Below are 25,400 nucleotides of genomic sequence, written 5' to 3' on the forward strand. Positions count from 1 at the left end.
CACAATCAGTGCTGTAGGTTCACTAGTAGCATTTGATTCACAGGCCCTGGCACACTCAGTGCCCTTTACTAGGGACTAACAAGTAAATCAAATGTCCAATCATGGAAACACCAATGCATAACACAATTTACCACAGGAGCACTTGCACTTTACCGCTGATCAGCAGAAACCAAAAACGCAGGGCAAACACTCCAAAGGATGCCAAGTATAACACTTATCCCCTCCAGCTGAAAGTAGGGAGAACTACCCACTCACCTCAGAGTTCTCTTCACTAAGGTGGAAGAACCTGGACAGACCATCTGCATTGGCGTGTTCTGTGCCAGGATGGTGCTCCACAGTAAAGTCCATTCCCTGTAGGGGGATGGACTACCTCAGCAGTTCTGGATTCTCGCCCCTCATTTGCATCAACCATCTGAGGGTCCAATGGTCTGTCTGAACCCGGAAGTGAGTCCCAAACAGGTATGGTCTCAGCTTCTTAAGTGCCCAGACCACAGCGAAAGCTTCCCTTTCAAAGGCACTCCACTTCACCAAACTCAGAGGTCCTCTCACAGGGTGACCATACAGAAGCTCAAAGGGACTGAACCCAAGAGACTTCTGTGGTACCTCCCTGTATGTAAAGACAAGGCACAGCAAGAGGACGTCTCCCTTACACCTCATGGGTTCTGTTAGACCCTTAATCATGCCCTTCAAGGTATGGTTGAACCTCTCCACCAGACCGTTACCTTGTGGGTGGTAATGGGTGGTGAACTTGTAGATTACACCACACACCTTCCACACGGATGTCATATACTTGGATATGAAATTGGTTCCCCTGTCAGAAACCACCTCACTGGGGAACCCCACTCGGGAAAAGATCCTCATTAACGCTCGGCCCACCACTGGCGCCGTCGTTGTCCTGAGAGGGATTGCCTCCGGGTACCGGGTGGCATGGTCCACCAAGACCAGGAAGTACCTGTAACCCATGGCTGTCTTGGGATCCAGTAGCCCAACAATGTCCATCCATACCCTTTACTAACACTGGAAAATGTTGGAGAGGAGCTTTGACCTTCCTCTCACTCTTATTACTTGCCTGGTAAGTTTGGCAAGGCCTGCAATGTCCATTTGACTGCCTTCGCATTTGGGTCCAGAAGAAGTTGGTGAGAAGCCTGTCAAAGGTCTTGTCCTGCCTCAAATGTCCTGCCAAAGGCACATCATGAGCCAGACCCAGTAGGAAGGTCCTGAAGCGCTGGGGTACCACCAGCACATGGGCTGACCCAGGCTCAGCAACCTTAGGCTCACTGTACAGGAGATGGTTCTCCCAGTAGATCCAATGTGGTCCAGACTGATCAACAGCTGCCTGGTCTGCAGCCTGCGGCCGCAGACCCTCTAGAGAAGGGCACTCCTTCTGCTCCATGCAGAATACCTCCCTGGTGAGACCCCCTTCTTGTCCCCCAGTTCAGCTACCTGCTCCACTGTAGGCACCGGTTGTCCCCCTCAAGGTACGCCTCCTCCCAGTCAGTGGGAACTTCAGGGGCCGGTTTCCCATGCCCCTTGTCATTTCTCTTGGCAGGGGCTTGGGCCACTGTTTCAGGCTCCAAGTCCTCTTGATCACCCTCTCTTGCCACCATTGACCGAGTGGACATGCATGCCCACTCTGCCAACCCAAGCATCTCCAAGTGAGACCTGAACACAACACCCTTCCATAAGGACTGCTCCAGGTCATTACCTAGCAGACAATCTACAGGCATGGAAGGGCTCACAACTGCGCTCAAGGGGCCTGAGACCTCCCCACTCGAAGGGAGCCTGTGCCACCAGGTACTGGCACTCTGAATTGTCCACCGCAATTACTTGGTGGAATGCCCCTGCGACTACCTGCTTCTCAGAGACCCGGTCACTGGACTGAGGTCACACTGGCTCCAGTATCTCTGAGAGCCTCTACCCTGTTCCCATTGATGGTCACCCAGGTGCTGTATTTCTTTGTGGTAGGGGGCACTGGGTTTCCTCAGACCATCTCACTGTCCCCTAGTGAGACGAGGGTCATTTCTGTGGGGTCCCCATCCTCCTGTGGGTACTCCTCCTCCCCAAGCTCTACACTAGCCAACACTTTGGAATGCCCACCGGTGGGTGGCTGCGCACCCTTAGGGCACTCGGGTCCCCCGCATTCTGACCCATCTGGTCACATGCAAAACACTTGCAGGCCGGTCTCAGCAGGTTTTTCTGACGAGACCCCTTGTTTCTTATCTCCAGGGGGATGGGAACCTTTACTATGGGTGTTAATTTGGAGTCCTTTAGAGAACTTCTGTGTTTTAACCATGTCCCCCCACTTTTCTGCTAGGGACCCTGCCGACATTTGGCTGAGTCTCCCCCATAAGCTTTCCTGTGGACCCTGGTACTCACCCAGCGGTCCGCCTCCATAGCAAGCTTACTGGGGTCAGTCAGCTTACTATCAACTAGGTGCTGGCGCAGATCTGCAAAACATAGACTAGACAAGTGCTGCCATGCAATCATAGTGTAGAGCCTCTGAAAATCTGTCCCATTACTGCCCTTCAGCCAGCCATCCAGTGACCGGTAAAACTCATCCACACATCCCAACCAAGTGTTGGCATCAGACTTCTTACTGTACCTGAACTAATCCCTGTACTTTTCAGGAGTAAGACCATACTTTGTGAGAAGGGAATCTTTCATGGTGGGATAGGTGAGGTGACACCCCTTAACCAAAGCTATTAAAGTATGCCTGGCTTCTTCTGGAAACAGAGGCCACAATTCTGCTCCCCAATTATCCTCAGGGACCCCATTCATGTGTATCGTTGCCTTAAAAGCACATTTGTGTGTCATCCCCTTCTTGAATTCCTTGCCCAAATTCTTAGGGATGTGCACAATTCTGTCTGCCTGTCTTGATGGGTTACTGCCACCATCTGAGCTGGCTCTACTCCTCTGAGTCATCTGCCTTGTCCTGTTCTCATGATCTAACATCATCCTTTTCTCCTCCATGACTAACTTAAGCTTCTCCAGTTTGACTTTCACTCTCCTTGCTTCTCTCCTGTCCTCCAGCTCCTCTGGGGACAGGACACTGCTTCATGGCCTGGGGGGTTCCCCCTCCCAAAAGCACATCCTCCTTAGAAGAAGGCTCCTCCGCCTCTCCACTGAGAACACCAGACTGCTTGCTGGCATGTCTGGCTGCTACCCAGGCTCTCAGCGCCTTTTGTAGCTCCTCCTTCCTAGTGAGGACTCTGACTTGGACTTTTAGGTTTTTGAAAATCACTTTCAATTCCATAACACTGTAGGATTCCAACCTATCCTCCTCTCCTCAAAGGCAACTTCAAGGGATGCAACTGATTATGCTCTTGATTCCGGAATGATGAAGTACCAAGTTCAAACTGGCAAGATCAAAAATTGGCCAAAAAGAAAAAGGACCAGTATGTGGCATGTAATGGTCTGCAATATGGTAGTAGTGCACACCAATCACTGTAAATCATGTGCAAACACAAGTCCTATCCTCACCGCTGAGAACCAATGTTAAAAATGGGATTTTATGTAGGTTAGGGCTTGCGCCAAAGCCAGGCAGAACCCACCACTCTAGTCAGGATAAGGGAGTTACACTCCTAAAATAACCCCTGCTCACCCCCTTGGTAACTTGGCATGAGCTAGCAGGCTTATCTTAGAGGCAGTGTGTAAAGCATTTGCACATAACAAACAGTAATACAGTGTGAGCACAACAAAAGAACACCACACCAGTTTAGAAAAACATCCAATATTTTAATATACTTAAGACAAAACCAAAAACGATAAAAATCCACAAACAAGTACTTAAAAATCTTCAGTTCTCAAAATATGCTTGAAAAACTGTTCCTTGATGTCGATGGCTCCGTCCGGAGCTATCACAGCATAGTTAGCAAACAAATCCAAACAGTTCAGGCTGACCGTGGCATTGCAGACCGGTTACAGTGTCGGGAAGACGTGCAAACAGTACCTTTTAGAAATGCATGGCATCGGCGACCTCTTGTTGAGCTTCCGAAAGCACGGCGTCCGCAGGCGTCGTTTACAGAGGTCTGTGCAGGAGTCGTCGGGGCCCTCAAAGTTAAGCACATTGCAGATCGAACTCCTCTCTATTGAAGTCAGGAGCGCTGGCGTCGGTAGGCATCGGGTGCTGCGGTGCAAAGTGCAGCTATGTTGCGTGCTGTGCCCTCAGATTGTGGTGCGAGCAACTGCTCGGTGGCAGCGCCAGATGGCTTTGTCAGTGAGAACAGGGTCATGGTGCAAAGTGAATGCGGTGCTCGTCGCGATGCTGGCAGGTCGCGGTGCAAGCAGCGTCGTCGTCATTGCTGAAGCACTGCCATTGGTAGGTGCAGGATGAGGTCAGTGCGTTGTGTAACTTTACGAACGGTGCCCTTGAACCACGGTGCAAGCAGCAGTGTAGATTTCGGCATGGAGCAGCGTCGTTGGGGATACCAAGGCTTCGTCGTGAAGCAAGGTGGTAGGGAGTGCGGTGCCCAAAGCTCACGGTGCGAGCAGCGGATTGGTGGCGACGTCAGCAGGCGTCATCAGTGAGACCAGGGTCGCGGTACAGAGTTGCGGTGGTACCCTCTGTGGTGCCTTCAGGACACGGAGTTGGCAGCGGCGTCATACACGTCGTCAGGTTGCCTTTCTTCTGTTGCAACACAAAACACACAGTTCCTAGTGCTGCGGGCCAAAGAGCTTGAAGTCTTTGTTGTTTCTGAGACTTCTTGAACAGGGGGCAAGCTCTACCTCAAACCATTGGAGAAGGTCACAAAAGTAGATTGCAGAAAGTTCAGTCCAGTCCTTTCACTGCCCAACCAGAGGCAGCCACTGCAGGCCAACACAGCAAAGCACACAGCAAAGTGGTAATGCCACCTCTTATTCTTGGCAGTCTTCTTGGTCCAAAAGAGTTCTAAAGTTCAGGGATCTAGGCCCCAGTATTCATATCCCAACATTCTTTGATCTCTTAGGCAGAGAGTGTCTGTGCCCAGCCAGAACCAGTTGCCTTCTCTGGTGTGACGTTCTGGCAGGAGGTGGAGACGGCATGGTCAGAGGCAGACCTGGACCTTTGAGGTGCAAGGAAATCTCCTTCTCCTTCCCCAATTGCAGCCCAGGTCTATTCAGCCTTTCCTGACCCACCTAGACTATCTGGAGCCACTTCCTGCTCACCAGATTTTTGTCATCCAAAACCTATACAGGTAATCCACAATCCAACAGAGGCACATAGGATGACTGAGCAAGAAAATACCTAATTTCTAAAAGTGGCATTTTCAAACAAAGAATGTAAAAATCACCTTCACTAAAAGATGCATCTTTAGATTCTGTGTTCAGGCATACTAAACTTTATTTCCCTTTCTAGTTCCCCGGGCCAGTTATGTTTATAAGATGTCATAAACAAACTCCCCATTCTGTACTATGGGTAACAGTTAGCCTTGCAATAGCGAAAAACTAATTTGGCCGTAATTTGCTATCAGGACATGATACGCACGCTAGGGCAAGTCCTACCTTTCACATACATTACACCCGGCACACAGGGGTACCTTGGGCTTACCTTAGGGGTAGCTGACATGTAAGAAAAGGAAGGTGAGGGACTGGCAAGTGTGTGCACTGGCCAAGTCCACATCGCAGTTACAAACTGCGTGCAGACTCTGCAATGATGGGTGTGAGTTACCTTTTCAGGGCTACTCATGTGGGTGGCACAATCAGAGCTATAGGCCAGCTACAAGCATTTGATTCACATGCCCTGGCACACTCAGTGCACTTAACTAGGGACTAACAAGTACATCAAAAATCAAATCATGGAAACACCAATCCATAACACAATTTACCACAGGAGCACTTGCACTTTACCACTGATCAGTAGTGAGAAAAGTGCGCAGAAACACAACGCCAGTCAAAACCGGGAGGTCAGAAAGCGAAAACTCAGGGGAAACACGCCAAAGGGTGCCAAGTCTAACATTTACTCATAAAAGGACCATTAAATATTTGCTGAAGAAGAGAATTAATCTCCAGCAGGATCAGAATATTTGGTATTTGAAGTGTGCCTGCTGATTGTAGATTGAATGTGTGCTTATGGCATAGAATAGTAGGGATCCCCAGTCCCGAAGAAAGCCACAGACCCTGAATGGATCCACCGGCTGAAACATGTCAAGCTGTCAGATGCAGGAGTAATACTCACTTCTCTTCATCCACTGTGTTTTTATAACCATCTGGCTGCCTTTCCACTGATAAAAGTTATTTCCAGGAAAAGGCAACAGTGATTATGATTTATACTTTCTGCAATCAATTCTTCCCCCTCTAACCACAAGTACTTTCTGTCAAAACAGGTAGTATGCCCACCATTAGAGGATTCTTTGGCAAGTGAGTATGGCTGATAATAAAGCATGATACTTGGGGTGGCCATTCCTTGCAAATTTCTGTTATTCCCTCTTCCTATTTATGTCTGCTGATTTATAAGGACTCCAAGAGTCCCCAATATTTAGCTAATTCCCATGCTTTGTACCCTGTGCTAATTTCTCATGTTAGCACAGGGTGCAAGTCAGGCTTGTTTGCCTGACTTGTGGTTTAAATTATGCCTTGGAGAATGCAAATGTAGACAGCCCATACATACCCCTCATTCCCTCGATCCCCTTCTAATTTGGGGTCCAGCAGTTATACATGCAAAAAATACTCAGTTGAAACAGATGTGAAGGAAAATTTAGATATCATTAGCTTGTGGCTCTGAGGTTTCATGTTTCTATACTGCCCATACATTCTACATGAAAATAAATACATTTAACTGATTAAATAAAAGAGTAACTGTTCATACTCACCCTCCTCTTGGGCCTTTCCTAGTTGACACCAAGGAAACAGGTAAACAAACTCAATATTGACTTTGTCAAACATTTTCCATAATATAGGTATGATCTCATCCCAGCCTTCCATATCCGGCAGTGCCAAATGCAATCTTTTACGGTGTTCAAAACTGTCTGATGGTGTGAAAAAAATAAGAATGCATCCAGTCAGATGTCTTAAATAATACAATTAGCAACATAATTTAACTGAACAAATCACACTATGGCAAAAACAAAACTTAATAATCAAAATGTAAGGTCCTACACTGTGAAAAACAAGAGCTGTGGACTGTTAAGATGTTGCATAGGCAACTATCGGAGTACCTGATTGTGTGAACATGAAAGAACATTGGCCAATATTGAAAAGTTTCAACTAAAGTGAGTGTTAGCATACACTGCATTGACTACAAAGCATTTGGTGGACTTGTGTGCTGCTACACAACGCAGTGGGCTACCTTGCCCCTTCCGGAGGAACATTTTTTAAAGTGTATGATAGAGGGTTGAACTTCCTAGTCGGAGCACAATTATTAACCCCTTTCTTTCTGTAATGCAATCTAGTGGAGTACTACATATCTACTTGTATTCCTGCATTGGCCATTGTTAAACATTGAGATCAAGATTCTGGTAAAGATATATGATAATCGTCTAAATAAAGTTTGGTGGTCTGGTTTTGTTAATTGAAGACGTTCATGACAATGATTTAATTAATACTGTACATTTGAGGAACCGTTATCAGTGATACCTCTTTAATCAGTGAATGCATCTGATAGAGTAGAGGTTTTCCTCTTCTTAATTTACAATTTACAAAGAAATGATTTGTGACTTTACTTTACATGGTAATGGCAAAACAAGTGTTAAACTCCACATTTTAAGAAATTACAAACTGTAGTTCTGATGTAGATACTGCATCAGAAAAGCACACTGAATGTTAGAATGAATTTATGATAACATTTATGTTTAATAAATATATATGAGGTTTAATACTTTAATGATGTGATCTTGTGATTAGGTAATGTGATAATAATGTTAACTAAGAAATTCATATGTGAGACCTAAACGTTTCATGTATTAGAGATAAATAGTACATTCAAATTGTGTAACGTCAGCACTGAAAATGACAAAAGAAAAGTAGGTGTCACATGGGTTTAGCTTAACATGTATGTTTTAATAAAGTATGATGTGCAAAAGAGACTTACAAAAATATTTGTGAACGACAGTGACATTTTCAAAATGTTATGAGCACCCTATACTTGCATGAATTCATTGTGATATTATTGTAGTGATATTAACACATTTAGTTAAAAGGTTAATACATCATGCTATGTAATGTGAGATTTATATATAAGTGGAGAGGTGTGGTGCAGCGGCCAGGGCAGCTGACTTCGTAGCACAGGGTTCACGGATCCCAGGCGGCAGCTCAGCTCAGCACCATGTGACTCTGGGCAATCGTTCACCTGATTTCCACGATGGACCCAGTGCCTTGAGATAGGTATCTAGGTGATCAGAAAAGTTATCCAAATCTCATTCCCCGCAGTTGGTAGCAGAGAAAGATGGTTTTCTTCTTGAGGAAGGCAACCTAGGTTAGGTCTAGATTACCCCAAGGTCCCTAGTCATCGACGACCAGAAGAAGAATCCCTGCCGAAGAAGGTGCTGACGGTGCGAGAGAAAAGCAGCAGAGTCAGTCGAGAGTGAGTATAAGGGTCATGCGTTGCCAGATTGCGGTGTTTTGTTGTTGTACTTGTGTTGTAATGTCAAGCGGAGTTGAATGCCTGTAGTGTGATTGTGGGAAGGTTGTGAGCGCGCGCAACCGGATAAAATCTTAAGTCCAGAGAAGGGCTTAAGTGGTTCGGGTGTATCGAACACCCAGAGTAATTGTCTACCATTGTAAAGGGGGTCATGAGGTACCATTGATCGCCCGCAGGACCGATGATAGGGGGAATGTCTGAGTGAGTGTATGTGTAACGGACGCTGGTCGGACGTTTACTGTGTGTAAGTAACCTATCAGTTAAGGCGAGCGTCTGAAGTGAGAGGAAGACGTCTCGTCAGTTGAGGTGACAATTACAGTTAGACTGTGGACGTACAGTCAAGAAAAGTGATCGCTTGGTCGGAAGTAATCATTTTTCGGTGTATGAATGAGACGCATGCAAGACCGCGAGACGAGCTGAGAAAGGAGGGGAACTGCTGCAGAGGGGACGAGTGACGTCAGCGTAGAGCCGCGCTGAGATTGGCTGGTCAGCAAAGAGCCGCGCAGGGATTGGTGGTTTGTCATTGGGAAGTAAATAAGGAAGTAATTAAGGAAAATCGTAAGATTCTTGACAATGAAGTGTTTTAAGCGTTTAAGGGCGATCTTTAAGAGAGATAGAGGAAACTTGTATGCAGGGGAAGAAGCCCCACCAGAAGGCACACCAGCTTATTATATGGCTGTGAATGTAGGGTTACACTCAATACTATGGATCTCCGAGTGGAGTAAGCTAACAGAAGGAAATGAGGAACTGACGTTCCCGAGATACGGGACGTTTAGGTTAGAAGTATTGAACCAACTGAAAGCGGTAATGCTCGCAACAAGACCTCTACCGAGGCCAACACAGTTCGAAGCCCTCAGTGCATGGTTTAGAGTGGCACACGAGAAGAGCTTGAATAGGCGCCAAGAAAGAGTGAGACGATCGGTAAAAGCAGTGCCTGATGCTAAATGGGACGATGAAGCTAAAAAGTGGAGGGTGCAAAAAATAGAAGCAGACAAACTGTACCCAATGCTAGAGGCTACGGGAGAAAAGAAACCTCTAGAAGAAGATGAGGATAGCGAGCCGGATGAGGATCTGATAGAGAGGCTATTATTAGATAGACCACCTCCGTACAACAGAGAAGCCGAAAGTCCCGAACTACAGCAAGGGGACGGGGCTAGGTGGGGGGAATATAAACAGCTCCCCACATCAGAGTGGGAACCCAAGAAAGGTGAGGAAGTACCTCAATCTAGTCCCGTACAGAGAGTAGTAGGAAGATTCGTGGTCCAGAAGGTGCCAGAAACGCAGTGTGCAAGGTCGTATCAATTGCCGGATGCTTTACAAGTACCTGTTACCATAGGTCCTATAGTGTCAATCTACAACCCGGAGGGAGCCCAGCAGGAGGAACAGGCACGATGGGACAGGGAAAGGGCAGAGATGGAAAGTAGAAATAATACGATCAATTCCCAAAGGCAGTTGCTAGGACCAAGGAGTCGGAGTACCCCATTGGATCCAGTGACGGGTCCCTGGATAGAACAGGGGGGTCAGAGAGGACAGATGGATCTGAGGGGACCGAAACCGAAAACCTTTAAGGAATTAAGGGAGTATTTGAAAGAATGGGATGCTGCCGAAGAGACTCAGAATAAAAGAATAGAAACAGAAGCAGAATGGAGAGATCAGGATAACAGGATCCTCTCTCACTGCGGAGCTGGCGAAAGCAGCCCGGAGTGGGAGGGAGGGAGTCAAGGAAGCAAAGGAGATACTTGCCATACCACCAGTGGCAATAGACAAATGTGCAATGACAAGAGTACAGGGTGTGGGGGAGTGCCTCGCCTCATTCTTAGTGAGGGAGAACGAAAGACGCAGGAGTACCGAGATAGTTTCAGGTGCACTCACCATGCCCTGGGAGAAAATGTGCGACATTGGAGTCACGAGAATATAGGGAGTCGCGAAGGGTCTCGCCATGCATCCGGTGATCATGGACGAGATCGCGGGAACATGGAAGACCATGAAGGACCTTATCGTTTATTGAGCGACACCAGACAGCAAGGGAGTTGCAGTGATATAGAACAGAACGGAGGATCCTATCTTGCATCCAAAGAGACCGAGCCGAAAAGACGGAATGCAGTAATGGGGAATAGAACATTGTTCCACCATACCCCAAGGGAAGATGGGAAAGCTTGGGATCTAGAGAGGTGGGAACAAAGAGAAGCAAGAAGGACGCCTCATAACTCACCTGTGCCTAGACGTAGGACTCGTAGCGGGGGTGAGAGGGATGTAAAAGAACCACCTAGGAGTGAGGTACTGAGATAAAAGTGAAGCGGCTCGATGTAATGAGTTTAAAATCAGACTTGGATGAAATAATAGACGGCACATTGCCAATGGAAAGGATAGAGCTGTATGATCAGGATGAAATACTGTTTATGTCTAAGGATGTTACTCGGAAAGCGAGGTCAGTTCATGAAAATTTATCCGAGTTGGCAAACAGGTATATGATAGACCTATCACGAACTAAAGCTTTACAGGGTAACCATAGGCTAAATTGCACGGATCAGGATCTAGATGAGCGTAGGACAATTGGGCTGAAAATACACATAAAGGAACTGATCCTTAGTATCAGATTGTGGAGGAATTTGGATAAATGGGAGGAAAGATGGTCCAAGAGGGGAACCGTCAGAAGGAGTACACTTGCGAGGTCCCCGGATGGAGAGCTAATGCGAATGGAAGCTTTCCCTTTGCGAGAAATCGCGAACGGAAGCTACGTGCATGTGCCCTGGAGTAGGGGGGATTTAGCGGCATTTACCAATTCCTTTCCAAAGCTAAGGGAGAATCCCGTCGAGTGGTACAAACAGGTAGAGAGGTTCGTGAAGATCTCTAAGGTGCTGTGGGTCGACTTGAACACCCTGTTTGATATCGTAGTACCCGGAGATTTGTGGACGGCATGCAAACTTAGTGTCGAATGGCCCATTTGTGAACCCACAAGGGATGCCCGGACGAATGGTCCATCAGAGAGAGTCATGGAAAAGTACGAGAGGGTAATTGCATGGTTAAAAGAGAAGGTGCCGTTGCAGGACATAGACTGGGTTAAGATAGATCGAACCACTCAGGAACCTAAAGAGACCGTTCACGAGTTCTATGAGAGATTGCTGAAAGCATTCAAACAGTACAGTGGATTGGATGTGATGGATCCCAAAGACATAGGACAGTTTGTGTCGAAGTTTGTCCTGGGATTGAGACCAGACATAAGCTTAATGATTCAACAGCATTTGATCTGTTGGCAAAACAAACCTTTAGATGAGATTCTGAGGTATGCAAGGTACTGTAGCGGTGAAATAGATTCGAAAGCAAAGAAACTTAAGGAAAAGCTGATGTTGGTGCAGATGCAATCAGCTGGAAAGGGTGGACAGCGGCAACAGGGAACAGGAACCCTAGGAAAGAAACAGAATAATCAAAGCAGAGATGAGGAGGAAAGACCGAGACCGAGGGTAGATATCGCGACACTGAAAAAGACAACGAGGTGCCATCAGTGTAAGGAGGTAGGACACTGGAGACGCGAGTGTCCCTATAATGTTGAGACGGGGGAATTAGAACAGGAGGAGGATGAGGTTCAAACCAGCATGGCAAAGGGAACAGCAGTCCCGAAGGGAAAGTTTATCAAAGGGGGGACTCAGACTCCTCGAGCCCCGTTCCCTCAACAGCCTCGCATTGCAAATGGAGGGAAAACCTATAGACAACTGCCACTGTTCGTAGGAGGAGAAGAATGCTACTACGTTGATCCCCTTACGGGACAACGAGTGAATAGAGAAGAAGACTGTACTCTAGGGGCAGCCCTGGAGGTAGACCAGAGAGGACCATACGTAGAGGCTGAGGTGGCTGGATGTCCTACGACCTTTTTGGTAGATACGGGGGCCACTCGATCTACTTTGAGATCGGCGGTAGTCCCAGGTTTGCCAATGTCGGGAGAGACGATTCAGGTGGTAGGAGTCGCAAATAGGAGAATGACGAATCCTCTGACAGAACCAGTGTCAGTAAAGATAGGGAAGTACAGTGATGAACATCAGTTTGTGATCTGTGATTCTAGCCCTGTGTGTCTGCTAGGAAGAGATCTGTTGTGTAAACTAAACTGCACCATATATTGCACACCTGAAGGAGTAGAAGTGCAGACTAACGATGATGATGCCGACTTTAAGGTTGTAAACTCGCAGGGATGCGTGGAACTATATCCTACCTTAACGGTGGAGGAGCTTCCACAGGACTTGAAGGAGATGGTGTCAGCTGAGGTGTGGGATTTTACCGGAGAAGAAATAGGACTGATCAAAGGGGTAGAACCAGTAAAGATCATGGTAAAACCCAATGCCGAGTATCCAAGGACACCACAATATAAGTTGACACCGGAGACGATTGCAGGAATAAAGCCTGTGATCGAATCCATGATTAAACAAGGAATACTGAAGGAAATCGTGGGAAGTCCATGTAACTCCCCGATTATGGGTTTGCAGAAGCCTATTGGGAAATACAGGATAGTGCAGGACCTTCGAAAGATTAATAATATCGTTGTTTCATGTTGTCCAGTGGTACCGAATCCATCAGTAATATTGTTTCAGATACCGTTCCAAGCTGAATGGTTCACAGTGATAGACTTGTGCCAGGCTTTCTTTTCGATTCCTTTAGATGAGGAGAGCCAGTATCTGTTCGCTTTTAAGCTGGAAAATTGCGTTTTAACATGGTGTTGTATTCCCCAGGGGTATACGGAGAGCCCATCGATTTTTAATCAGCTGCTGAGGAAAAATCTTGAAAGTCTAGTACTGCCCATGAACTCGATTCTGGTCCAGTACATAGACGACCTTCTAGTGGCGTCAGAAACTGAGGAAGCTTGCAAAGTAGACACCATCACCTTGTTAAATCACTTGGCCGAGAACGGACACAAGGTGTCTCCAAGTAAATTGCAGTATTGTCTGACTGAAGTGCAATACTTGGGCCATAGGATTGAAAAGAGAAAACGGAAGGTGTCTCCAGACAGAATAGAGGTGATCATGAAAATGAACGCGCCTAAAACACAAAGAGAAGTCAGGATGTTTCTAGGCATGGTCGGTTATTGTCGGCAGTGGATAGCCAACTTTTCACTGAAGGCAAAACCTTTACAAAAACTGACGCACAAGGGGGTAAGCGATCCGGTACCATGGGACAAAGATTGTTTGATGGCATTTTTGCAGCTGAGGGAGGACTTGTGTCGTGCCCCGGCTTTGGGAATGCCTGATTACGAAAAACCATTCTTGCTTTACTGCTGCGAGAGGGAAGGTTGTGCTTTAGCAGTTTTGGCCCAGATACACGGAAATGCGCGTAGGCCAGTCGCGTACTTTTCGGCTACATTAGATCCAGTAGCCGCAGCGTTGCCCGGATGTCTCAAATCCGTTGCTGCAACGGGTGTCAGCATTGAAAGATGTGAAAATGTGGTAATGGGACATCAGTTAGTGGTGTACGTACCGCATTCTGTGGAATTGTTAATGACTAGGACTAAGACTCAGCATCTGACGAATAGCAGGCTCACACGCTATGAGCAAGTCATATTGGCTGCTGAGAATGTGACCCTAAAGAGATGCTCTGTCTTGAATCCTGCTACTTTGATGCCACTTCCAAATGATATTGATGATGAAATTTGTACAGATCATGACTGCCTTGATGTGACTGAACTATGCACCAAACCGAGACCAGATATCGTAGATGAACCATTGACTGACCCCGATGAAATATTCTTTGTTGATGGTTCATGCGTAGAAGACGATATCGGTCAGCTGAGAGCAGCATATGCAGTTTGTACTATTACTAGAGTTGTGGAAGCCGCTTGCCTGGAAGGAGTACATTCCGCTCAGGTAGCTGAAATCATTGCTTTGACCCGTGCCTGTTTGGCAGGCAACAAAATTCGAGTCACCATATACACCGATAGCCAGTATGGTTTCGGGGTAGTTCACGACTATGGGCAGTTATGGTCTCAAAGAGGTTACATGACCTCCTCGGGTTCTCCAATTAGGAATGGAGAATTCGTGAGATTATTGTTAGAAGCGTTACAAGGTCCAACAGCCATAGCGGTTGTTAAATGCGCCGCGCACACAAAGAATACAGATTTTGTGTCACAAGGAAACCGATATGCAGATGAAGCAGCACGTTATTGTGCGGAACAGGGGTATTCTCACACCAATGTAGAAGTGGGGGGAATACAAGAAAGAACTGAGTTGACTATGTTGTTAGACACTGTAGATACGTGGGATGAATTGAAGTGTGTTCAGGAAAATGCACCAGATGTTGAGAAAAAGGCCTGGGAAACAGCTGGATGTACCAAAAGTGGAATTAATTTTTGGATTTCTGCAGATGGGAGAGCAGTTTTACCAAACGAACTTGTTAGTCCAATGGCAAGGAGATTGCATGGACCAGCACACATAGGTAGAGATGCTATGGTGAGAGTATTCAGACAAACGTGGTATAATCCGAAGTTTAGAGTAGCGGCAGAAGCAGTATGTCAGCGTTGTGCAATCTGTCAGCAACTAAACGTAGGAAAGAGAACACCAGTCACTTTGAGTCACATAGGGAGGTCTGGGGGGCCTTTCAATAGAATGCAGCTGGATTTTATTGAAATGCCTAAGTGCAATCGACTCAGATATGTCTTAGTGATTGTCTGTATATTTTCCAGATGGGTTGAAGCTTACCCTACACGTAGGTGCGATACACTTACAGTAGCAAAATTGTTGCTTAGAGAGCTGATACCGAGGTTTGGGGTGCCAGCCTCTTTGGAATCGGACAGAGGAACTCATTTCAACAGCGAAATAGTGAAGATGTTATGTTCAGCCTTGAGTATAGACCAGAAGCTCCACTGTAGTTATCGACCAGAAGCCTTGGGGATCGTAGAGCAAATCAACAGCACAATTAAATCCAGACTCGCCAAAGTTTGTTCATCGACATCCCTGAGTTGGCCTGATGCACTTCCATTGGTCCTTATGAGCATACGTAGCACACCAGATAGAAGAACAGGTCTCTATCCACACGAGGTGCTAATGGGGAGAGCTATGAGATTGCCATCGGTTCCGACTGCCGCGTTGTTGAACATCACAGACGATTTGATCTTGGACTACTGCAAGGGACTATCTGATGCCATTCATTCTGTGTCCCTCCAGGTCCAGGCTGCAGAGGTTCCATCAGCACAAGACTTGTGCCATGACCTGTGTCCGGGGGACTGGGTCCTGGTGAAGAAGCATGTCAGGAAGAACTGTCTAGACGTGCGTTGGCGTGGACCATTCCAAGTCATACTAGTTACGAACACTGCAGTAAAGTGTGGAGGCTTGCCCAACTGGATACACGCCTCACACACCCGAAGAGTTCCAGCACCTCCGGAAGAAACAGCTCCTCTCTCGGATGAAAATCCAGCGGAAAGCGGAGAAGCCACAGAGGGGGAAAGCCAAACTGTAGAGGTGATTGAAGAGGCTGAGCCTGTGTCGGAACAGGCTGATGACGGTCAGGACACCAGTGAGACCGAAGTTGCCTCAGAAGAGGAGAGTACCTGGGAGTTCGAGTCAGATACCGAACAAGCTGTAAGTGATCAAGAGACGAGTCCAAGAACAAGGAGCAGGAGGACAAGGAATGGAGAAGCTAGTTGGCCGGAAAGAAGGAGAAGGTCAAGCTTGAGAGCAAATCCAGAGAGAACCCTTGTCCCGATCTCTGAAGATTCAGATCCAGACGAAGAAGCCACGGACTCAGGCTCTGAGAGTCCGAGAAGATCAAGAAGGGTACGTGTGCCCTGCAGAAGATACGCCACCCCTGAGTGGACTTATCTAGCAGATGTCTTGGGGACAGAGATCTGGGAGAGTGAGAGAAGTGCAGGTGATCAATCTCGATCCAATTGTGGCAGTGGAGATATGGATGTTGACGCCTGGAATCGAGACTGAGGGGTTACTGACTTTCACACTTCCCATTCCCCTTTACCTAAGTCGGATCAAAGACCTAGTGCTAAATCGAATAGAGTTTCCGACTTTTGGTCATCAAATACCAGCACAAGAAGAAAAAGTCATTCGTTTAGAATTATTGGAATATGTTATTAGAGCTGCAGGTACGAGAATCATTGTAGATGCATAAAGACTTTTGTGTTTAAGCTATAAAGAAGAAGATAACCTAGCGCCGAGTGGAAGGAAGAATAAAATTAGGGATTACATTTAGAGGACGGAGAAGGGTTAGGGTTGTCTATTGCTGAAGATAAAAAGACATTGTTGTGAAAAGAGACTTTTTGTTGCTTAAGAGCGCTTCACAGACTGAGAAATCAAATAAAGCAAAACAAAGACCTGAAAAAGAAAACTTTTCCTCGAAAAAGAAAGAGCTACGCTGTTTTGATAACATGGAGAATGGCAACCCAAACCGAAAAGCCAAATGCAAAATAGGTACACTAATAGCAGTAGTAATTTTTCTCATTATTACAGTAGTTACTATATCATACATAGTAGGACATACAAGCGTAAAGGAGACAACAGATGTAAAGCCTGTAACGACTTTGAAACCTGCTCTTGTTGGGAAGAAGGAGGAGAGCAATGTGATCCGTGAAAAGGCGTTACTGGCAGATGAAGCTCGTAGGTTACACGTAGACGAGTCGCAGGGAAATTTTGGATCAAACGCATATGCCAAGCTATTGTACGAGTATATTGATGCCATGGAGGCCAAAGATTGTTATGTTTGCATGCAATGGCCGGCTTCCGTAGATGAAGGCATCAGATATCATCATCTCCCACTGACTTATGGGATAACATGTAGTTTATTGCTCAGTATATTTTATGGTAGAGAAGGGTTTGAGTACTACTTTTCAAATTATGATTCGGTACTGCCTGAAGTCCCGAATTATAAACAAATGAATAAGTGGGACTATTATAAAAAGGAAGATAGATTAGCAAAATTCTTTCTTCCTTGGGATACATTAGATACTTCATATGCACGCAGAAATAATCTGACTTGCAAAGTGTCAGAGGTAGAGAAAAAATTCATAGGACAAGTAGATGACCGGTACAGGAGACAGAAGATTCTAAAAATGTGAGGACAGTGGAAAACAGATTGGACCGAAGAAGAAAAAGCACACAAGAAGAAGGATAGCAATGGTCCAATAGCTTTGGATAGAACGCAGAAAGGAAAGTTATGTTTACCTCGAAGCAAGACATATTATGAGAGTGTATTTCTAGGTGAAGTAAATTGCGAACATGCTTTTAGGTTAGAGTACTATGCGAAAGATTTTATGAAAGGGATGCAAGCGATTCCTAATGTATATTTTGTATGTGGAAGAAATGCCTATGTGAAATTGCCTGACAATTGGTATGGTTCGTGTTATTTGGCAATTGTCTTCCCCAAAATATATCATGCAAAGGATTTAGAGATCATAGAAGGAAAGGCTTCGACAAGAGCGAAAAGGGAAGTAGGAGATGCTGAAGTAGTTGGAGACATATTTGGAGCAATGTTTCCTCTTTTAGGTTTAATACTTAACGATGTTAAGATCAGGAGACTAGCTACAGTTGTGGATAGATTGTCTGCAAGTACTGCAAGGTCATTGATGCTAGTAGAAGGAGAGATGCAGTCGATTAGGGCAATGGTTCTTCAGAACCGTCTTGCTTTAGATGTTCTGCTAGCAAAAGAAGGCGGAGTCTGCAAGGCTTTGAAGGTCCAAGAATGTTGTACTTACATTCCAGACAATTCAAAACCACTTGAGAAAGTTATACAGAACATTACAGAGATACACCAAGAAATCGAAGATAACAAAAGTAAATGTTTGGGAAAAAGTAGGTCATGGAGCGGGAAAGGTTGGAAGTTGGTTTGCCAACCTTGGTAAAAGTGTTGTGTGGTACATATTGAAACCTGTATTAATAATATTGATTTGTATAATCACATTGTTGGGTTTAGTGAGACTGTATAAATGGTATAGGTCGAACCGGTTACAAATGTCCATGAGAGAGCAGGAGAGGAGATTAGCTGCTTTACGAGATCAACAGTATAAAAGTTTAAGAGCTCTCGAAACGATAAAGAGAGGGAGTCTTGTAACTAGTTCTGTGTAAGGTGTCATTCAAATTGAAATTAGTGATGACCCCTAGAGGTCATCAAAGGGGGGAACTGAGAGAGCGCAATTTGAATGAAAAATATATCTGTACCATATTTACAAGCATATCGCATAAAGTTAGGAGTTGTAACGTGAAGTAGCACTTGTAGCATAAAGTTAGCCGATGTAACTTAAGTAATAGGAAATGTATCTGTATTTACTCTAGAATATGCATTAGGAAGACCGTATATATAGTGGTCTAATATAGAAATGTGTGAAATGCTTAAAGACATTAGAACGTGCTGAATAGAATGTACGTATGTAATTATTAAACGGAGAAAGCGGTGAAATGTAAAGCGAAGAAATGTGCAGACTATATAGCACCGTGTAAGAAACGAGAGTATAACGTTGTATTTTATGTAACATGGATTCGCTTATAATCAATAGTTTGCTAAATTCGATTATATATATATGTGTGTTAAAAGTTATACTGTGTAGAAGAGTTTGTAGGAATTTTAGAATAGTGTGGTCATATGTGATTTTAACCTAACGGACCAAGGGTTCGCAAGAGTGTAGTCCGCTGCATGTAATTTAGTGGGCTCACAGGAATCGGGGATAGCTTTGATCTGAACGTGCGAGCCAAGAGTCAAAGGTCTTGTTAAATTTAAGTGACAATGCTGGACGAAGTTTATGGCCTAAAGTAAGATAAGGGACGCTTGGAATTTGGGGTCTTGTTTCTAAGTGTCTGTTCACAGGACCAAACGAGGCTATAATCACAACGGTAATGAATAGAGTTCTGTTGAGGTGATAGACTTTGCTCTGAAAGTGTCAACTGGAATGTCATGAGGTTACCAGCAAGATGATGAAGATGGCGCCTAAGAAGCAAGGTCAACTTAACGGACGACGCGAAGAGATGAAGCTATGGAAAAACCCAGAATGAGATCACGTGAAATGTGTACGTGGTGGGCGTCAAAGGGGCGTTCCACCCATACTGTGATTTTGTATTTAGGGACAGCACCCCGGGGAGAAGTTAGCGCAGAACAGAAGATCAGAGAGCAGAGCGCAAGAGAGCAGTAGGCCGAGGACCCTTAGAGAGCGGATGGGTAGGCAGCGAGGGTACTGCTTCTCGACATAGGTTACCATCAGAGGCTTAGAGAGTTTGAACTTCTTTGGAAGTCAAACTGCTGACACCTTTTTAGGTAAAGAACTTGCGAAGTAGGGATGTCACCTAGCATAGAGTAGGGACAGATTTAACTTGTTTATTTTCTTTTTGTAGATGACGCAACAGATCCACTTTGTGTCTATGCTTTTCAATCTGCTGATTCTGGAATTGATTTTAATCGTTTTCTTTTGTAGACTTAGATTCTTTAGGGAATTTATGTTCCTTTTAGTTCCTGTATACTTGTTGAATCTTATCCTGAGAGGATTGTATATGCAATTGATTCTGATTTTATATTAAACTTTTTAAACTTTATCAGTCGTAAGTGGTTCTTCAGAGTTGCGTCAGTCTATGGGGTTGATTTAACCTATGTGGGTTTACCTTTTACTCAATGACAGTCAATAATCGATCCAAATTGGATGAATGAGATAGGTATCTATGTGATCAGAAAAGTTATCCAAATCTCATTCCCCGCAAGTTTGTGCTTTACAAATATGGATTTACATTTACATATATCAGAACAATTTCATCGTGTATGAGCTGAAATTCATAGAGGCCTCAACTTTGCTTCTTTTTCAAATATGAATTTAGGACTGAGTAGTCTGAAGCCTATGGAAACTTTTTGTAAAGTTCCCACTTGTGTTCTATCTTTCAATTGCTTCCCTTGACACTTGTTTGTAAACAACAGTGGTCCCTTACAAGAAAAAAATACAATTTAATAAATATAGACACAGTCGTTTCTATATTGGTGTGACATGTCCAGCCGGACAGAGGTCTAATATTTACTTCTTGGGACTATCAGCAATTTACTAGGTGGGGCACAGGCCTGTGCCCTTACTTAGCATTCAGGAGATGCACAGTAGGTAGACGTGAAACACAAAGGGCTTTTTAGGCAAAAGCTTACGTTACTGTTATTATTACAGTTTCAATGGTGGAACAGAAAAAACATGCACCTTTACATATCAAATGACATAAGATTCATAAAAGTCTAAGGTGCGCAATAATGTTGATGGCATTTCGATCCCACTACATCATTATGGGGATCATCATCGGGACATGTATTAAATGCCTAATAGATACAAGCTAGTATATCAAAAGGAGACTAGCTAGAGATGGGGTTAGTCTGACATTATTATTATTATTTTCATAGCGACTCAGTATCGTTTTGCCAATTGGCAGTGGCACCTGTTGGGTGTCTTTGGAAAGCCCTCACCCACCAACCTAGTTGGTGGCATGCTTCATCATCGGGCCCACCCAGTGATACCTAGCGTGTCCCGGGTGTGCTTCGACGCCTGATTACAGCGGAGCAGGTATGTCACTGTGTGTGCGGTGTAGGGTGTTCAGGTATGTGAAGTTAAAACGGCTTGGCGGATGGTCCCTGGGGTGAGGATACTTTATTAAAAGGGCCTCCGTCAGCGGTTAAAAATAAGGCTGTGGGACGTTAGAGGCGGGTTACGACCTCCTACGTCCTTAGAGTGTCAACATGTTTCAGCCAGTGCCTTATTACTAATCTGGCTTTCTTCAGGACAATAAAATATGTGTGGGTTAAAATAGGGGTTGTGTAGTGTAGTCTATGTGTCTACACGCCCTAAAGTGTATCTAACTGTGAGAGGGGGGATTCCCTTCTCAAGATCACCTGTACATTTAACATTGAAGGACAGGTACAAGACAAACATGTCTTGTACCTGTCCTTCAATGTTAAATGTACAGGTGATCTTGAGAAGGGAATCCCCCCTCTCACAGTTAGATACACTTTAGGGCGTGTAGACACATAGACTACACTACACAACCCCTATTTTAACCCACACATATTTTATTGTCCTGAAGAAAGCCAGATTAGTAATAAGGCACTGGCTGAAACATGTTGACACTCTAAGGACGTAGGAGGTCGTAACCCGCCTCTAACGTCCCACAGCCTTATTTTTAACCGCTGACGGAGGCCCTTTTAATAAAGTATCCTCACCCCAGGGACCATCCGCCAAGCCGTTTTAACTTCACATACCTGAACACCCTACACCGCACACACAGTGTCATACCTGCTCCGCTGTAATCAGGTGTCGAAGCACACCCGGGACACGCTAGGTGTCACTGGGTGGGCCCGATGATGAAGCATGCCACCAACTAGGTTGGTGGGTGAGGGCTTTCCAAAGACACCCAACAGGTGCCACTGCCAATTGGCAAAACGATACTGAGTCGCTATGAAAATAATAATAATAATGTCAGACTAACCCCATCTCTAGCTAGTCTCCTTTTGATATACTAACATATAAACCGGGGATCTGGACTAGCTTTCTGGTCCTCTCTCTCCCTCTTGATTCTCGCAAGTAATAGATACAAGCCTCAATTGCCTAGGGGAAAAGAAAGGGAGAAAAGGGGAAAAGGGGAAAAGGGGAAAAGGGAAAAAGGAGATAAAAAAACAATGAGGTAAATAATATAGAAGGGCGAGTAGCTAAACAAGGTGTTGATTCATATAATTGCCAGTGAGAAGGCATGCAGTTTGTGACAAGACTGATAGAATTGTGCTTTGTCCAGAAGGAGAGAGTCATTAAGTGGTAGGTTAGAACGGTACATTGGACGTCAGTGTAACCTAGCCGCCTTCGGCATGAAGTGACGCCGAAGTAAAAACACACTGGGGTGAAAATGTGCAAGTTACCGTTAATGGGATAACCTAAGCTCATCTGGAAATACGTGAATATAGCTGGGCGAATCATGCTGGTAGCTACACTTATTAAAGATGAAAACCACCACGAGAACGACCAGTGGACCATGGTCATTGCATGAATAACTCTAGGTAAGTAACAGAGAGACAGACTACAGCACTGTGTTGGTGTAATAACCACAGCATTGTGTGAACTAAATGACGTGAATGCATAGCGGCGATTAAAATGCAACAACGGGTGAGCTAAACGACGTGAACAATTATCGGCGATTAAAAATGTGACATGGTGTTGGTGAGATGGGAACAGCAGCAAGGATGTGTTTACCGTTGAAGAGCCGGGGTGGAGCAAGGCACTCGAACAGGTATCAAGCAAAAAGTGAATCGAGGGACTGAGGACCTGTAAAAGTAAAACTATCAGGGATCGTGAACTGACGACTTGTGGGAGCAATTAGCCTGAGGGCGTGTGGAATAAATTAGTCAGGCTTACCAGAGTCGGCTTCCTGTATCAACCAATCAACTAATTTGTAGAGCGCACTACTCACCCGTAGGGTCTCAGGACGCTGGGAGGTGGGGGGCGCTACTGTTCGAACAGCCAGGTCTTGAGTGGTTTCCTGGAGGAGAGATGGTCCTGGTTCAGCCGTAGGAGGGTGGGGAGGGAGTTCCATGTCTTGGCTGCCAGGTAGGAGAAGGATCTTCCTCTGGCGGTGGCTTTGCGAATTCGTGGGATGGTGGAGAGGGCGAGGCTGGCGGATCGGAGCTGGCGGGTGGGTGTGTAGAATGTGAGGCGGCTGTTGAGGTATTTGTGGCCCATCTCGTGGAGAGCCTTGTGTGCGTGGGTAAGGAGTATGAACGTGATACTCTTGTTGACGGGGAGCCAGTGCATGTCTTTCAGATGGGCATAGATTTGGCTGTGCCGAGGGATGTCCAGGATGAGTCGTGCCGAAGCGGTCTGTATGCGTTGGAGCCTTTTCTACAGTTTGGCTGTAGTTCCTGTGTAGAGGGTGTTCCCATAGTCCAGTCGGCTGGTGACGAGGGCCTTGGTAACCGTCTTCCTGGTTTCGGTGGGGATCCACCGGAAAATCTTTTGGAGCATGCGCAGGGTGTTGAAACAGGATGACGAGACGGCGTTGACTTGCTTGGTCATTGTGAGGGATGAGTCCAGGATAAAGCCCAGGTTGCGTGCATGGTTCGAGGGTTTGGGGGTGGTGCCCAGCTCAGAGGGCCACCAGGAGTCGTCCCAGGCCGAGAGCGATGGTCCCAGGATGAGGACTTCCGTCTTGTCTGAGTTCAGTTTCAGACGGCTGAGCTTCATCCATTCCGCTACGTCTTTCATTCCTTCCTGGAGGCAGGATCTGGCGGTGGCGGGGTCGTTGGTGAGGGAGAGGATCAGCTGGGTGTCGTCAGCGTAGGAGATGATGTTTAGGTTGTGTTGGCGTGCGATGGCTGCGAGAGGGCTCATGTACACTTTGAAGAGGGTGGGGCTGAGTGAGGATCCTTGAGGAACGCCACAGATAACTTCGGTGGCCGTGGATCGGAAGGGGGGAGGCGGACTCTCTGGGTTCTTCCAGCGAGGAAAGAGATGGTCCATTCCAAGGCCGTTCCTTGGATTCCGGTGTTGCTGAGGCACCGTATCAAGGTGCGGTGGCATACGGTGACGAAGGCTGCTGAGATGTCCAGGAGGATGAGGGCGTCTGTTTCCCCATTGTCGAGCAGGGACCTGATGTCATCGGTGGCTGCGATGAGGGTGGTCTCGGTGCTGTGGTTTGCTCGGAAGCCGGACTGAGAGGGGTCGAGGGATCTGTTTGTCTCGAGGAAGGCAGAGAGTTGTTTGTTGATGGTCTTCTCGGTGACTTTGGCAGGAAAACAGAGGAGCGAGATGGGGCGGAAGTTCTTGAGGTCTGTGGGGTCCGCCGTGGGTTTTTTCAGGAGGGCGCTGAGCTCAGCATGTTTCCAGCTCTCCGGAAAGGTGGCGGATGCGAAGGAGCTGTTAATGATGTCCCGGACTTGGGGTGCGATGATGAAGTCGGTTTTGTTGAAGTTGTGGTGTGGACAGGGGTCGGTTGGGGAGCCAGAGTGGATAGTGTTCATCACGCGGGTGGTGTCTTTGGTGCTGACCGGGGTCCAGGTGCAGAGGGTGTTGGTGGGGGGCGCTGGTTCGGGGGTTGGGTGTGGTCTGTGCGCTGAAGCTGTTGTATATGTTGGTGATCTTGCGGTAAAAGAACGAGGCGAGCGAGTCACAGAGGTCTTGCGAGGGTGTGATGTCGTTGTTGCAGGCGCTGGGGTTGGAGAGCTCTTTAACGATGCTGAAGAGTTCCTTGCTGTTGTGGGTGTTGTTGTCCAGTCGTTCTTTGAATGTTGACCTTTTGGTGGTGCGGATCAGCTGGTGGTGTTTGCGGGTGGCATTCTTGAGGGCTGTCATGTTTTCTGTTGTCTGGTCGCGGTGCCAGGCTTTCTCGAGCCTGCAGCAGGTTTTCTTGGAGTTTTTGAGGTCGTTGGTAAACCATGAGGTTGTCTTGCTGCAGGGTTTCCTGGGAGGGTTCTTCAGTGGTGCAAGGTTGTTGGAGCAGTTGGTGAGCCACTGTGTGAGGTTGCGGGCTGCTTCATTGGGGTCCGTCATGTTGGTGGGAGGGTTCTGGCTGAGGGAGGTGGTGATCTGGTCGGCGGTGATCTTGTTCCTGCTTCTGCGGGGAACCTGTTGTGGGTGGTGGTGAGTCGTGGTTCTCCTGACGTTGAAGTGGACGCAGCTGTGATCTGTCCAGTGTAGTCCGGTGTAGTGGCTGAAGGAGATGTGCTTGCTGGAGGAGGAGATGGGGTCAAGCGTGTGGCCGGCGTAGTGGGTGGGGTTGTTCACCGGTTGCTTGAGTTCGAGGTTGGCGAGGTTGTCCAGCAGGGTGGCGGTATTGCTGTCATTGTTGTTCTCCAGGTGGAAGTTGAGGTCCCCTAGGAGGATGTAGTCTGAGGAGGTGAGGGCGTGCGGGCTGACGAAGTCTGCGATGGCTTC

At 46.4% G+C, this 25,400-nt stretch overlaps 1 protein-coding gene across 1 annotated transcript in view; it reads right to left on the minus strand.

Annotated features, from left to right (window-relative positions):
- The window catches only part of LOC147727602 (protein NipSnap homolog 3A-like), a 412,033-nt gene that overhangs the window by 121,680 nt on the left and 264,953 nt on the right, over positions 1 to 25,400 (minus strand). Inside the window, exon 3 of the mRNA XM_086961632.1 lies at positions 6,789 to 6,944. Coding sequence (XP_086817758.1) covers positions 6,789 to 6,944 — 156 coding nt within the window. The remainder of the gene's footprint in view (positions 1 to 6,788; positions 6,945 to 25,400) is intronic.

The sequence above is a fragment of the Lissotriton vulgaris genome, chromosome 3_1, assembly GCF_964263255.1.
Source record: "Lissotriton vulgaris chromosome 3_1, aLisVul1.2, whole genome shotgun sequence".
Taxonomy (NCBI): Eukaryota; Metazoa; Chordata; class Amphibia; order Caudata; family Salamandridae; genus Lissotriton; species Lissotriton vulgaris.